Consider the following 13162-nt stretch of genomic DNA (forward strand, 5'->3'; position numbering starts at 1 on the left):
ATCACAGTCTCAACTCTTAAGGCCCCAAAGCCAACTACTGAGAGATCAAGTAAACTAAGGATTGATAAGGACCAACGAACTAGCCATCAGCAAGTCATCACGGACCACAGGCAGGGCTCAAGCAGAGGAAGCAGGAATCACAGGTGTCTGAGGGAGGTGAACGTACGGAGGGAACTGAGCTGTAGGCTTATACGTTGGAGAACTGCTTTTAAAGTGGTGAAGAACTAGAAAGTTTATAATACAAGGACAAAGCATCAAAATGAACAGACTGGACAGAGTTGATTATTGACCCCTCAGACAGAAGGGCCCTATCAGGGCAAGGAGGGAAGAGGGTTTCCAGTGGGAAGGTTGGTAGAGGACCTTGGGGATTTTGTGCAGAGTGGCCTCAATTTTCTCCACGAAGTTGAAGGCAAAGCTAGCTGCACACACTGGGAGGCTGTAGCTGGAAGGGAGTTTGAGGAAGAGTGGGACTGGACCTACACTGATTATGGGCTACCACAGCTCAGTGGGCATTGCGAACCGTAATACTTTGTGTGACAAAGGGCGGGAAATGCAAGGAACTTGAACTGGGTTAAGAATGATCATTGAGGGGGTGCCTGGGTGGCTCAGTGGGTTAAAGCCTCTGCCTTCTGCTTGGGTTATGATCCCAGGGTCCTGGGATTGAGCCCCGCATTGGGTTCCCTGCTTAGTGGGGAGCCTGCTTCCCTCCCACCCCCCTGCCTACTTGTGATCTCTGTCAAATAAATAAACTCTTAAAAAAAATTATCATTGAGATTTCTAAAGGACCACATACTTTAAGTCTCTAAAACTTCAATTTCTTTAGCAAGATGCGCTCTGGCATATATAGTGCTTAAACTATTAAACTACTATTTTATTCTGAATAGATTCCAGTTAGAAACAAAATGGTTAAAAGGATAAATGCCACTCCATGTAATTGCTACTTTGTAGTAATATTTAGAGCGTTTACCTTGGCAGAATCCTTTGCTTTCCCTCCATTCTTGGGTGCTTTGGAGCTGGGAGCAGTTCTCTTAACTCTGTCCTAAAGCAAAGGCAACGTAATGAGGCCATTGTTATCATCAGTCCATCGAGTGTAATTAAATAATGGAAAACTTTCAACATACACAGAAATGTTTAAGGCAGAAAGTAAAAAGGATTAAAAATACAGAGGAAAATGTGGGTCACACTGATATTCTGCCAATGTCCACGAGGAACTGTGCTCATGAAAACAGCTTGTTTCTGTCAGTACTGGTTTTTATGTGCCAACAGAGCAAGGATGGGATACTCATTTTCAGTGTTACAGAAAACAAATTTAACAGCAGAAATCATCACAGAGAGCTGGAGGCAAGTCTTCTATAAAAATAAAGTCCTGTTTGCTCAAAAGGCATTATTTACCCAGAAGTGAGGAACAGGATGCTGAGGTAGTTAGGAATTCAATCACCCAACATGAGGGGGACTAACAATTTAGTGATTGGGAGAGCTGTTTAGTAAGAGCAAAACAAGAGCAAACAGATCTGCACTATTAATTCTTCTGAAAATGGCCATCAAGTGCACTCAATTCACTTTTCTATTTGATTTATATAAGGGTGTATTTACAGGTAAAAGGCCACATACTTTTTTTTCATTCACCTTTAATCACTTGCTCTGAGCACCTGCTCTGTCCCAGGAATTTTGCTAATGCTGACCACAGCTGCTGCATAAAGTGCACAGCTCCCTGGTATAATAAACAGACCAAGTGTAGCCCAGAGTACAGAGGAGCCCTTCATTGGGCGTGGGCAGGGAGAAGCAGTGAGTGTGCCTAAAGGAGCTGATGCTTGACCTGGGCCCTGAGGGACAGATGGGCCACAGCCATGAGAAGGTGCAGTGCAGGTGGGGGCTGCTCTCATCTTCAACGAGTAGAGACAGAGCATTACTGCCCAGCACCAACAGTGTGGCCATCAAACATGATGGCTGTGGGAGGATACAGCAACATGAAAAACACTTATGAAATAATATTAAGTTATGTATTAGATATGGGCTTGAACTTATATTACCTGAAGTAATGTATCACAAATACATATTTTAATAAATACATAAAAATGTATTAAGTATATACTAGTTTAGTTATATATAATCTGTATTATATATATATTAGATATAAATTACATATAAATATATAATGTATCATAACATATATATACGGAAAAAGATCAATATGCCCAATCATGTTGGCAGGGTAGTGTAATTATGCATTTTTTCAACTTCTCCACGGCACCACTGAATTCATTCTGCAGCCTACGGCTCTAAGTAGACACACGAAGTCCATATAAGAAGCAGAGTACCTCGGCTGTGTTTGAGGTTTCCGTGGGTGCAGGACAGCTGTCAAAATCGCCTGAAAGAGCATCGATGGGGTCTTTGTCATCTTCAGGTTTCTGAGATATTAACAGAAATAACCATGAATAACCAGTGAAGAAGAAGAAGGCAAAAATACCGAAAGGGACGTTTTCCCCCATCACTGAAAATAAGGTATTAAAAGAAAAAGGAAACCTTGCTGACATTCTTTTCCTCAATTTAGACATGAAAATCCTTACGGCCTTACTTCCTTCTCTTTTAACAGTTTGCTTAGTATTCTGAGCCTCAATTGTTCAATCTGAAAAGATGGGTCTGTCTAAACACGCTCTTGCGAGGGTTGGAAGAGAGAAATCACACACCCCACTCATCCTCGCGTAGTACCAACCCCAGGGCAGGCATTCAATAAATTCCAGATTTCAGCTAGAATGAAAAAAAAAACGTTGTTTATGGGAACATGGCTGCTATGGTATTTACCTTTGAGTCCCTGGGTTTCTTTGCAGGTGGCTTTGCTGGTTTGCCCTTAAAAACAGGTAGGTTACTGGTTAGACATAGCTCTTTGTAAAGGTTTCCCTAGGTATAGTCAGAACTTGTAGACTTTCTGGTCTGATGCCTTGCCTGAGAGGCAAGGGAGAGGGATGTGCAGTAAGAGATAAATCTCGAATCTGGTCGTGGAAGTGAAGGAAACAACTGTTTAGGAACTACCTGCCATGTGTTAAAAATTCGACTTCCAATATTACAAAAAGTAACTCGTGTTTTTTGTCTTAATTATAAAAGCTTTTCTTCAGGATTACAAGTATAACTCTGCAGGGACCTTACCCATCTCTAAGGGCAAGGACGCGCTCTATAGGTGCGGAAGAGGTGATCTGTCATCTCACTGACTTGCTATGCGGAGCCAAAAGCGGAGGGTACAGGCCCAGCTGACCTGAGGAAAACTGGCTGCATTTAGAGACAAAGGGCCCAAGACCTGACAGAGTATCTTTAGATCTAGCAGGAGGACTTGGGACAGGGAAGCTGGTCTCACCTGTCTTTACTCAGAACAGTGCTGCTGGTGGTATCGAGGACTAAAAGACGATCCTAAGTTGCAGAGGGGCCTTATTTATCTGCCCCATGTCTCAGTCCAGTACCAGCTCCTTTGTCTGCCTCAGACAGAACTATAACTAACATTATTTTTTAAACTCTTTTTAATTTTTTTAAAAAGATTTTATTTATTTATTTGACAGAGATCACAAGTGGGCAGAGAGGCAGGCAGAGAGAGGGGAAGCAGGCTCCCTGCAGAGCAGAGAGCCCAATGTGGGGCTCTATCCCAGGACCCTGGGATCAGGACCCGAGCCAAAGGCAGAGGCTTTAACCCACTGAGCCACCCAGGCGCCCCAATTTTTTATACCCTTTTCTTGCAAACAGAATTCATCTATGTATATGCCCTGGGGTCTTAAGCACCCGTGAGTGACTAAACACTACTCAGCTCTGTGTCCACTGCAGCACCCAGGGTAGCGGACATCTGAGGATACAGGCTCGAATAGATATTCAGCAGAATTCTAGGCCAGCTGTGCAGGAGACATTAAAAGCACTCCTTCATGTGACATTTTTATGCTGTTGTGAAAGTGCTCCTCCTCTTCCTTGCAAAGGAGATCTGAATGTACGAAGCTTTGTGCTATCTAGCCAACCTTGACCTTGGCCTTCATTTACCTCGTTGTCGTTATCCAGGAGGTGTCTGTACTCAGGCGGGATGGTGTCATCTCTTTCTCCCAGCTTGTCTCTGTGTTCGGCTTTAGCTCTTTCCTGAAAACATGAAACAGACCGAATATTTGTTCCTTCATGTAGACAGTACTTTCTAAAACCTAAAAGCCAGAACTTACCCTACTTTCCCGAGACACTCTCTCTATTTTCTAAGTAACAAGACAAGAGGTAACTTCAACAGACCATGACTTGATGGGAAAAAAAAAAAGAAAAGTGAACCTCGGTGCTCCTACATGTCCATCCATATGTGTGGATTTCTACCTGTATTTTAAGATAAATGATGCAATATTTGTCCTTAGAAACCATGGAAAGAAAGAAAACCCAACAGTATAAACTATCTCGGTCGTTATATGAGTTCTATTTTTTAGATGAAAAGATCAAGTCATTGTACTTTGATATTTATTTATTTATTTTTTATTTTATTTGTTTATTTATTTGACAGAGAGAGAGAGAAAGAGAGAGAGAGAGAGAGATTGAGACAGACATTACAAGTAGGCAGAGAGGCAGGCAGAGGGAGAGGGGGAAGTAGGCTTCCTGCTGAGCAGAGAGCCCGATGCAGGGCTCGATCCCAGGACCCTGAGATCATGACCCGAGCTGAAGGCAGAGGCTTAACCCACTGAGCCACCCAGGCACCCCTGTATTTTGATATTTAGAGAGGAATTATTTACCACTCTGACGTCTCAGAGCAACCCCGAAGGACCACCCGGCACAGCCAACCTGAGTGAGTGTGCGAGTGTGCTGACTGCTTGAGCTGTGAGGTGGGGGGCGGGGGGGAAGCACCTGCTGTTGGAAGCAGCAGCTACACCTCCCTGTATCCTCACCTTTCGGGGGCACATCTGTCACAGATTCAGAGACATACACTCCATACCCCACCCTCTAGGGGGAGGGGGGGCAGGCTGTATTTTTCTGCATCATTACTTCATTTTTCAAATACAGGTCAAGTTCACATCAATGATCCTATAACAGAATGAAGACCTAGGGATCCTTTGAAATGCTGTGGGACATGGATGTGGCTGGTCACTTAGTTCCTGGGTCCAGGCTAAACAGACTATTGTTAGCACGGACAAGCACTTACTGATGTGCTGGGAGGTGTGTAGAGCTAACAGTGTATGCCTTGCACACATGCCTCTGCTCAGTAGCAACCCTTGGCCCAACACTTCATTTAGGGCTTTGCACGCAGAGATATGACAGTTCAGGAGGCTCCTAGGGAAACCTCTGACAAACAGGCACAGAATATGTCACCCCTACAGGCACAGAATATGTCACCCTAAAAAATGCATGCATTTCTAGATGATATACGTGATAGTGCTTATTGCCAGATAAAAAGACAAGTGAATGTGTGAGGAGAATGTAAGTAAAGCTGTACTTTCCCATCATAACTAAGTCTGGGTTCCTGAACAGGACATCTGCCTGAGCATGTGCCCTAGCAAAGTCCTCCCTGAGGCAAAAAATTCAACAGACTATAGAGAAGGAAAAAGTGAGCATTAAGTTATCCAACGGATCACTAAAACTCCAAAGTCGGAAGTGCTTTCCCCCTGCCTTTTATGTGCATAGTAGGATACCCTATGCTACAAAACCCTTAAATTTCACTTATATATATATATTTTTTTACCTTGACCTTATCCTCCATTGGTTTGTTGTCATCAGGATCAGGCTGCCTTTGTCCTAGACTGTCAGAAAGTTGATCCAGGGCATCGTCCAGTTCTTTGTTGTCACGCTGCTAAAAAGCCAATGTTAATTAGTCACTGGTTAGCCAAATAAATCAGTCCTCTTAGTGGCCCCAACGTGGCCACTAAGACTTCCATAAATGCCATGAGATTTTTACTTGGGAGATGGGCAGACCCTTGGGTGGCGCTCCTTCTCCTCATCTTTGTCTCTCTACACTTGCATGGGCCTGTCTACCTACCCCCTATGTACCCCCAGATGCTTTTTTCCCCTAAAAAAAAAAATAGCCCCCTCCAAAAAACGGGGAGGGGAGGGGGTGTTCCTGGCCTGATGTGTTGGAAAAACCTGCTTTCCTATGCGTTCAGTGTATGCAACACTCCCGGGGACAGTATGATGTCCCAGAAAACAGGATGATGGCTTCTTTTCTGATTCCCACATGTATTCATTTAATTAAAGACAGAGTTTGAGTGATGTCTTCATTCAAAATATTAAATGAAACTAGACTTTCTGACAGGAACAGGATGGGAAACGGGTCATCCTGATACATACCGGTGAAGGGCACAGAGGCTCGGGATTGCTGAAGTCTGCCCCCTGCCTCAGCCAGCACAGAGCCCTCACATCTTTTTTTTTTTTTAAGATTTTATTTATTTGACAGATCACAAGTACGCAGCGAGGCAGGCAGAGAGAGAGGGGGAAGCAGGCTCCCTGCTGAGCAGAGAACCCGATGTGGGGCTCGATCCCAGGACCCCGGGATCATGACCCAAGCCGAAGGCAGAGGCTTTAACCCACTGAGCCACCCAGGCACCCCGAGCCCTCACGTCTTAAGGACGGAAGGGTCAACAGCAGCCTGGGTCATGATGTTTCTTCCTTTCTGTGCACGGGCACTTTCATCATTGTGGGCAGACACACACATACATGGGGCATTTTCCTGGTCTTAAGTGCTTCGTTGGAGCCCAGGATAAGAGCTAATCATGGTGGAGCTCCCCACGGCTGAGTCTGGGCTTTGTCATTTGGGCCTCTGGATACTTTCAGATGATCCTGAGGCTGACCCAACAGGAGGAAAATTCATTCAGAATCTCCGACTAGAGCACTAAGCAGGCTTTGATGCTACATCAAAAGGAAAGGAAGCGTGGCTGACTTCACTCAAGCCACTTAGTCTTCATCTAGCAAATGAGGCACTTGTTCTCATCCAAAGGAGATGGGGATCTGGTTTAGGGCGATCTCTTTGATGTGGTGTGGTCTCCTCGCCTCGATAATGTATAATTGGGTACTGTGCAGAAAATTAATCAAGGAAGTCTGGAAAAGCTTTGGTCTCACAGAATAGCCTCAGGACATGTAAATAATTAAAACAGTCCTGATGCTGAGGTTTTTGTATTGCTATCATGAAAATGACAAAGTTTTCCTGGTATGAATGGGACGGAAACTAACAGGACATACTTGAATTTTTGGGAGCAGGAGCTCAAACACTGAGCAATTCCATTAAATAAACCTGAGCTTCAATAACGGGCCGTGTTCATAGCATGTGTCAGGAAAAGTATAAAGAGGATAAAATAATCAGGAAAGCTAAAGAATTTGCCAAATCCAATAATTCAAATATATGCACAATGCACACTCCAGCTCTTTCAATTCTAATAAAGCAACAGTAACATTAAGCTCCTGGACTATGTGTAAAATACTTCATACACATTGTTTCATTTACTTACTTCACATATTCTGTCATCTCCCCAAATCACCAGTCTTCTCTCTTCTAAAACAGAAGGTGCTTGGTCTTCCTAACGATTTTGTGTATTTTCATATACTCTAAGGCAAGGACCCTATTTTCTTTCTTCTTATTGTTGTTACTATAAAAACCTATTTTGAAAATGCTGCTTACCTTAGTGTCAGGGGGTGGGCTAGCAGAGTGCGTGGTGGGAGCTGGGGTTTGAGAAACCACTTCAGAGATGGCAGCAGAAAGGTTAGCGTCTTCAAATTTCTTTGTTAAAAAAAAAATTATATATACACACACACGTATATAATACAGTACAGCTCATATATACATGTCAGTAATATATAAAAAACTATGCCTGCAATGCCATCACTTAAATACATTTTTTTTTAAGATTTTTTTTTATTTGTTAGAGAGACAGGGCGGGAGGGGAGGGAGAGAGAAAGCGACTGAGCATAGGCAGGGGGAGCAGCAGGTAGAAGAGAAGCAGGTTCCCTGCTGAGCAAGGACCCCCCCCCCCCCGATTTGAGACTCGATCCCAGGACCCTGGATCATGACCTGAGCCAAAGACAGATGCTTAACCAACTGAGCCACCCAGGCGTCCCTAAATACATTTTTTTTTTTTTAAGATTTTAAGAAATCTCTACACTCAGCATGGAGCCTGAACTCAAAACCCCAAGACCAAGAGTCATAGGTTCCACCAACTGAGCCAGCCAGGAGCCCCTTAAATACAATTTTTAATACAGCTTTATTACTATTTATTCCCTTCACCCAAATGGGATGCACAATAACACAAATCTTAAAAGCAGTTCTTGGGGCACCTGAGTGGCTCAGTGGGTTAAAGCCTCTGCCCTCGGCTCAGGTCATGATCTCAGGGTCCTGGGATCCAGCCCCACATCAGGTCTCCGCTCAGCAGGGAGCCTGCTTCCTCTCTCTCTCTACGTACCTGCCTCTCTGCCTCCTTGTGATCTCTGTCAAATAAATAAAATCTTAAAAAAAAAAAAAAGGCAGTTCTGATTCTACTTCCTCCTCTATAGTTGCAATTTATTACCATCTCCCAATTCCTATTGATACTTATTATTCTCAATTTTCAAAAACCTAATGACTTAGAGTTACATGGTGTGTTTACACATTTCTCAGTATACGTTTAGGTTCTCTGCTGTTTTTCAGCTTTCTTCTTCATAATTAGTTGCTCTGTGTAAGTTTGTTTTTGTTTTTTTAAAAGATTTTATTTATTTATTTGACAGAAAGATCACAAGTAGGCAGAAAGTCAGGCAGAGAGAGAGGGGGAAGCAGGCTCCCCACTGATCAGAGAGCCCTATATGGGGCTTGATCCCAGGACTGCAAGATCATGACCCGAGCCAAAGGCAGAGGCTTTAACCCACTGAGCCACCCAGACGCCCCTCTGTGTAAGTTCCAACAGTGGTTCCTTTTATGGTGCTGGCTCTACCTTGCCAAACTGTCCTGCCTCTCCGGAGCTGCTAGAAATTCATACTGTGAAAAGCAATGAATGAGCAGGCTTGTTTCTGTGGCCTCCCCTGCCTCAATCAGATATTTGTTACATATTTATAATTCTGATACAAGGTATATAATGATGTCCCAGTGCTGCTTTATACCTGGTATAGGCTGTGTGGTTTTAGTGTTATTTTTTTTTCTTACTGTTAAATAGTATATTATTCCAGAATCTTTCTGAAATAGGGATTTATTCTCCTTTAACAAATATATGAAATCTTTTATGTTAATTTCTCAATTTTTTCCATTGATCTATAGCTTTGCATTCTGAATCAGAAATGAATTTACCATTATCATATAAATCAAACCCTACATTTTCCTGTTTTTATGCATCTGATTTAGCTTTTCTAACATATTTTAGAATACTTTTATTGAATTATATGAAGCATGATTTTTTTTTAAAGATTTTATTTATTTATTTGACAGAGAGAGATCACAAGTAGACAGAGAGGCAGGCAGAGAGAGAGAGGGAAGCAGGCTCCCCACTGAGCAGAGAGCCCGATGTGGGACCCGATCCCAGGACCCTGAGTTCATGACCCGAGCCGAAGGCAGCGGTCCAACCCACTGAGCCACCCTGGCGCCCATGAAGTATGATTTTACGTTAAAAAATTGACTTACAAAATGACTGTAGGGATTTGTCGTAACTCTTTTAAGACATGGAGTCAGACCATTGTAGATGTTTTAATTTCATGTTCTCACTTTTCTGCTCATCTACTGCTCTTTTCACATCTGACATCTTACAATATTTTCCAATCTGTTACTGATGTACAATGGTACAAATGCACAAATGTTCCTTTTTCATACTTGTCGTTTCTTTTTCAGGTGTTGTTATTGATTCTTTATACACCATTAAGCAGAAATGGCAATAAAATCAATTTCTTATACTTTTTTTCTAAAGGAAATGCCTCTAGCTTAATTCTGAATGTTTAATTCTTGAAGTTAAATAGATACTCTTAAATACATTAAGGGATTATCTACTTTTCAAAGGTTTTTATTTAAAATGTAAAATATGAATGCATGTGAAATTTGAAATACATCTTTTATATGGACATTACTGATTGTTCCTCTGATATACTACTATGTTATATGGATTTCCCTGCTATTAAATAAATCTTAATTTCTAACAGTGGTAAAAAATTACTTTAAAACTCTATATTCTGTTTGTTAAAAATTATACATCTACAAATTTAAGTGACTTTGGTTAACAATACTGTGTTAATGGTATTTTAAGATTAGGACCATAATTACTTGTAGAAGCAACTATGTAGGCCATGTTTTTGAGAACATGTTTATGTCACATAGGACTATCTAGTGTTAAACATTTAAGAGTCAATTTTAAACTTCTCTTAGAAGCAACATTTGAAAACCGTTCTAATCTCTTCAGTTTTTCTTCTGCTTAGGTATTATGAATGGTGTGTTTTATATTTTGTTTAAAAAAAGGTATTGCACATAGTTGTTTTTAGTAATTTAGTTGCTATCTTATACCACTTAGATCTCATTTTAAGTTTTGGGGACACCTGGGTGGCTTAGTTGGATAAGTATCTGCCTTCAGCTCAGGTCAAGATCCCAGAGTCCTGGGATTGAGGGCTCCTGGCTCAGCAGGGAGCCTGCTTCTCCCTCTGCCAGCCAACCCCAAACCCCCCACAAATAAATAAAATCTTTAAAAAATTACTTAAATTAAATTTAATTCGTATGATTACTATTATTTCTACCAATATTTTATAAAATGTTAATAACCAACTATTGATTCTTTCACTCATTTATACTCTCATTTTAAAATCCAATCATATTTTATTTGTAAGACTTTTTTTCTCTTTTACAGTTGCTGGTATCTTATATAAAACTTTAGTCAAATCAAGAAACTGTGGGCCAGTTTAGTCTCAGGCTGCAATTTTCATCTCCTACTATACCTGATTGCTACTTTCTTTTGGGTAGTTAGGCTATAATAGCTTATTTAAATGTAAAATAATAATTTATTTCTAATAATAGCTTTATAATAGCTTAAATTTGAAATTCAAAATCCAATAAACATTTGGTTAATCAGATTTCTCTTTTCCTCCATTACTGATGAAGGTATTTATGATAATGTATCTCATGAATACTGCTTTGGCTGCTTATCCAAGATTTTGATTTGCAAATGTCTTATACTTGATTTTTTAAAATCGTCTCTTTAGAATTTACTTCTTGATTTTAGTGATAGCAATGGAATGTTTTTAACTTTCACTTATTTTTATTTTTTTAAGATTTTATTTATTTGAGAGAGAGCAAGAGAGCACAAGCAGGGGGAGTAACAGAGGGAGAGGGAGAAGAAGCAGGCCCCCGGCTGAGCAGAGAGCCTGACACAGGGCAGGATCCCAGGACCCTGGGATCAGAACCCGAGCAGAAGGCAGAAGCTTATCTGGCTGAGCCACTTCGGAGCCCCTAAATTTATCTTTTTAAATAGAATTTCTATTTTATTGTAATCAAAGAACATGGAATGCGCAGCCAGCTCTCCTTTGTATTTGAACATTAATTCTGAGTCAGAATATAATACTTTTCCTCCAAACTTCTTGGGACTTCCCCCAAATACTTTTCTACTTTGACCTTTTAATTTACCATAATTGGGTAATTGGCTATTTCTACTTTGTTCACAATAGGTGCTAATAAATTTTTCCCTTTGCCAGATTAATTTTCCAAGATTGTAATTTTTTAAAATGGTTATATTATCTCTAGTCATTTCACTGCTATACCTCTTCTTGGGTGGGTATAAAAATTCACTGTTGTATTTTCTTTGAAATTCTAAAAGATAAACCCTATTACAATAATAATACAGATGGTATGAGGAAGGGAATTAAGGCACTGGCTCCCCCTAATTTGTTGTTTTGCATCACTGTAATGATATGATTCCACATTCCTGGGATACTGCTCACTTTATATTCTCCCCTAACCTAGAACTCAGAGCCTCTCTGTACTGTAATGTTTGTACGGAGGAGGAAGAGGGGAAGGTCATGAAATGGGGTGACTCATACTGCCTGGGCATGATGTTTTCACAGGAGTCCAGTGAGGACCATGCACTGGTTAGTAATCCCTTCTTTGAAGGATTTATTGCTTCATCAACTTCATCACCAAAAATGAGCAACTCCAAAGAATCATCATTTCTTCTAGTTGCTACTCATTCTGTTTCTCGACTGATATTGTCTACATAAGAACCTTGTAAATAGATAACCCGGATCCCACAAAAAAGGTCTGGAATTATACAAGTTTGGGCACTCCAACAGACTTACAATATGTTTGCATATAAATAAGATCTAACGAGCCTATAGTACAGCAACCTGCTTACCATTACCAACATTTCCTAAAATTTCCAGTAACAAAATTCCCTTTGAGGAACTATCTGTTCTACAAAGAGCTAAGTTTTCCTAGGAGGTAATTATGGAAGATGATAAATTGTAGAAATAGCAACAGATAAAGTTATTTGAGATGTAAATTCTCTTTTTCCTAAGTATATTTGATAAAGAGTACACGTGCTTTGGCTCAGTCAGCTACATTGTTGCAAATATCCACTGTGCTGGTACACTGTTTCATGATAGAACACCTCTATCTCAGGGCCACAAGGGGCTAAAGAAGGCCTTTAATTTTGTGACTGTTTCCTTAGCTCTAAGGTCAGATGCTAAGTCACTAGTTTCCATTTATTTCTCACACCCTCCAAGTAAGGAAATAAACCAGGAGTTTAAGACTTACAAGAGGTACAGAGTTTGGGGAACCAGTGAAGTCCTTAGACAAAGCATCCAGAAGGAAGTCTTCACTCATGGGCTGTAAGAACCAGGAAATGTATCAACAAATGGCACCCACCACCCCCAATCTCTTTCCTCTACAAAGGATGTCAGGGCCAAGTAAGAAAGATACGCTTAGAGAAAACTGGCTTTGCTTACCGGAAGCGATTCCCTGGGTGTTTTTGTCAGGAGTGGTTTTCCATCTTTATCCTATTTGGGAGAGAAAAACATGGCATAGATTCAGTTCCCTTGATTTATCCTGGGGGATTTATCCCAAGTACGAATCCCTGTAAACATTGTAAGGCATCTACAGGCTGTATCTGATGTTGTGTGTTATAAATCAGATTCATCATTTCAGGACAAAGATTCTTTCACCAGGGAATATGCTCTAATTAGTTCATATGGACCAACAGCTCACATGTATCAGGCATTCTGTAGGCATGGGGACTAGAGAACAAACTGT

At 41.0% G+C, this 13162-nt stretch overlaps 1 protein-coding gene across 15 annotated transcripts in view; it reads right to left on the reverse strand.

Moving 5' to 3' along the window:
- The window catches only part of CAST (calpastatin), a 121738-nt gene that overhangs the window by 9202 nt on the left and 99374 nt on the right, over positions 1 to 13162 (reverse strand). For 9 of the 15 annotated variants that reach the window (XM_080804840.1, XM_080804832.1, XM_080804842.1 and 6 more), the window contains 8 exons: positions 12859 to 12909; positions 12668 to 12739; positions 7604 to 7702; positions 5678 to 5785; positions 4015 to 4107; positions 2803 to 2847; positions 2319 to 2408; positions 968 to 1039 (listed from right to left, as the gene is read on the reverse strand). In XM_080804840.1, coding sequence (XP_080660966.1) covers positions 968 to 1039; positions 2319 to 2408; positions 2803 to 2847; positions 4015 to 4107; positions 5678 to 5785; positions 7604 to 7702; positions 12668 to 12739; positions 12859 to 12909 — 630 coding nt within the window. The remainder of the gene's footprint in view (positions 1 to 967; positions 1040 to 2318; positions 2409 to 2802; positions 2848 to 4014; positions 4108 to 5677; positions 5786 to 7603; positions 7703 to 12667; positions 12740 to 12858; positions 12910 to 13162) is intronic. The other 6 variants (XM_080804845.1, XM_080804841.1, XM_080804833.1 and 3 more) reach the window with 1 other exon arrangement.

This window comes from Martes martes, assembly GCF_963455335.1.
Source record: "Martes martes genome assembly, chromosome: 5".
Lineage (NCBI taxonomy): Eukaryota > Metazoa > Chordata > Mammalia > Carnivora > Mustelidae > Martes > Martes martes.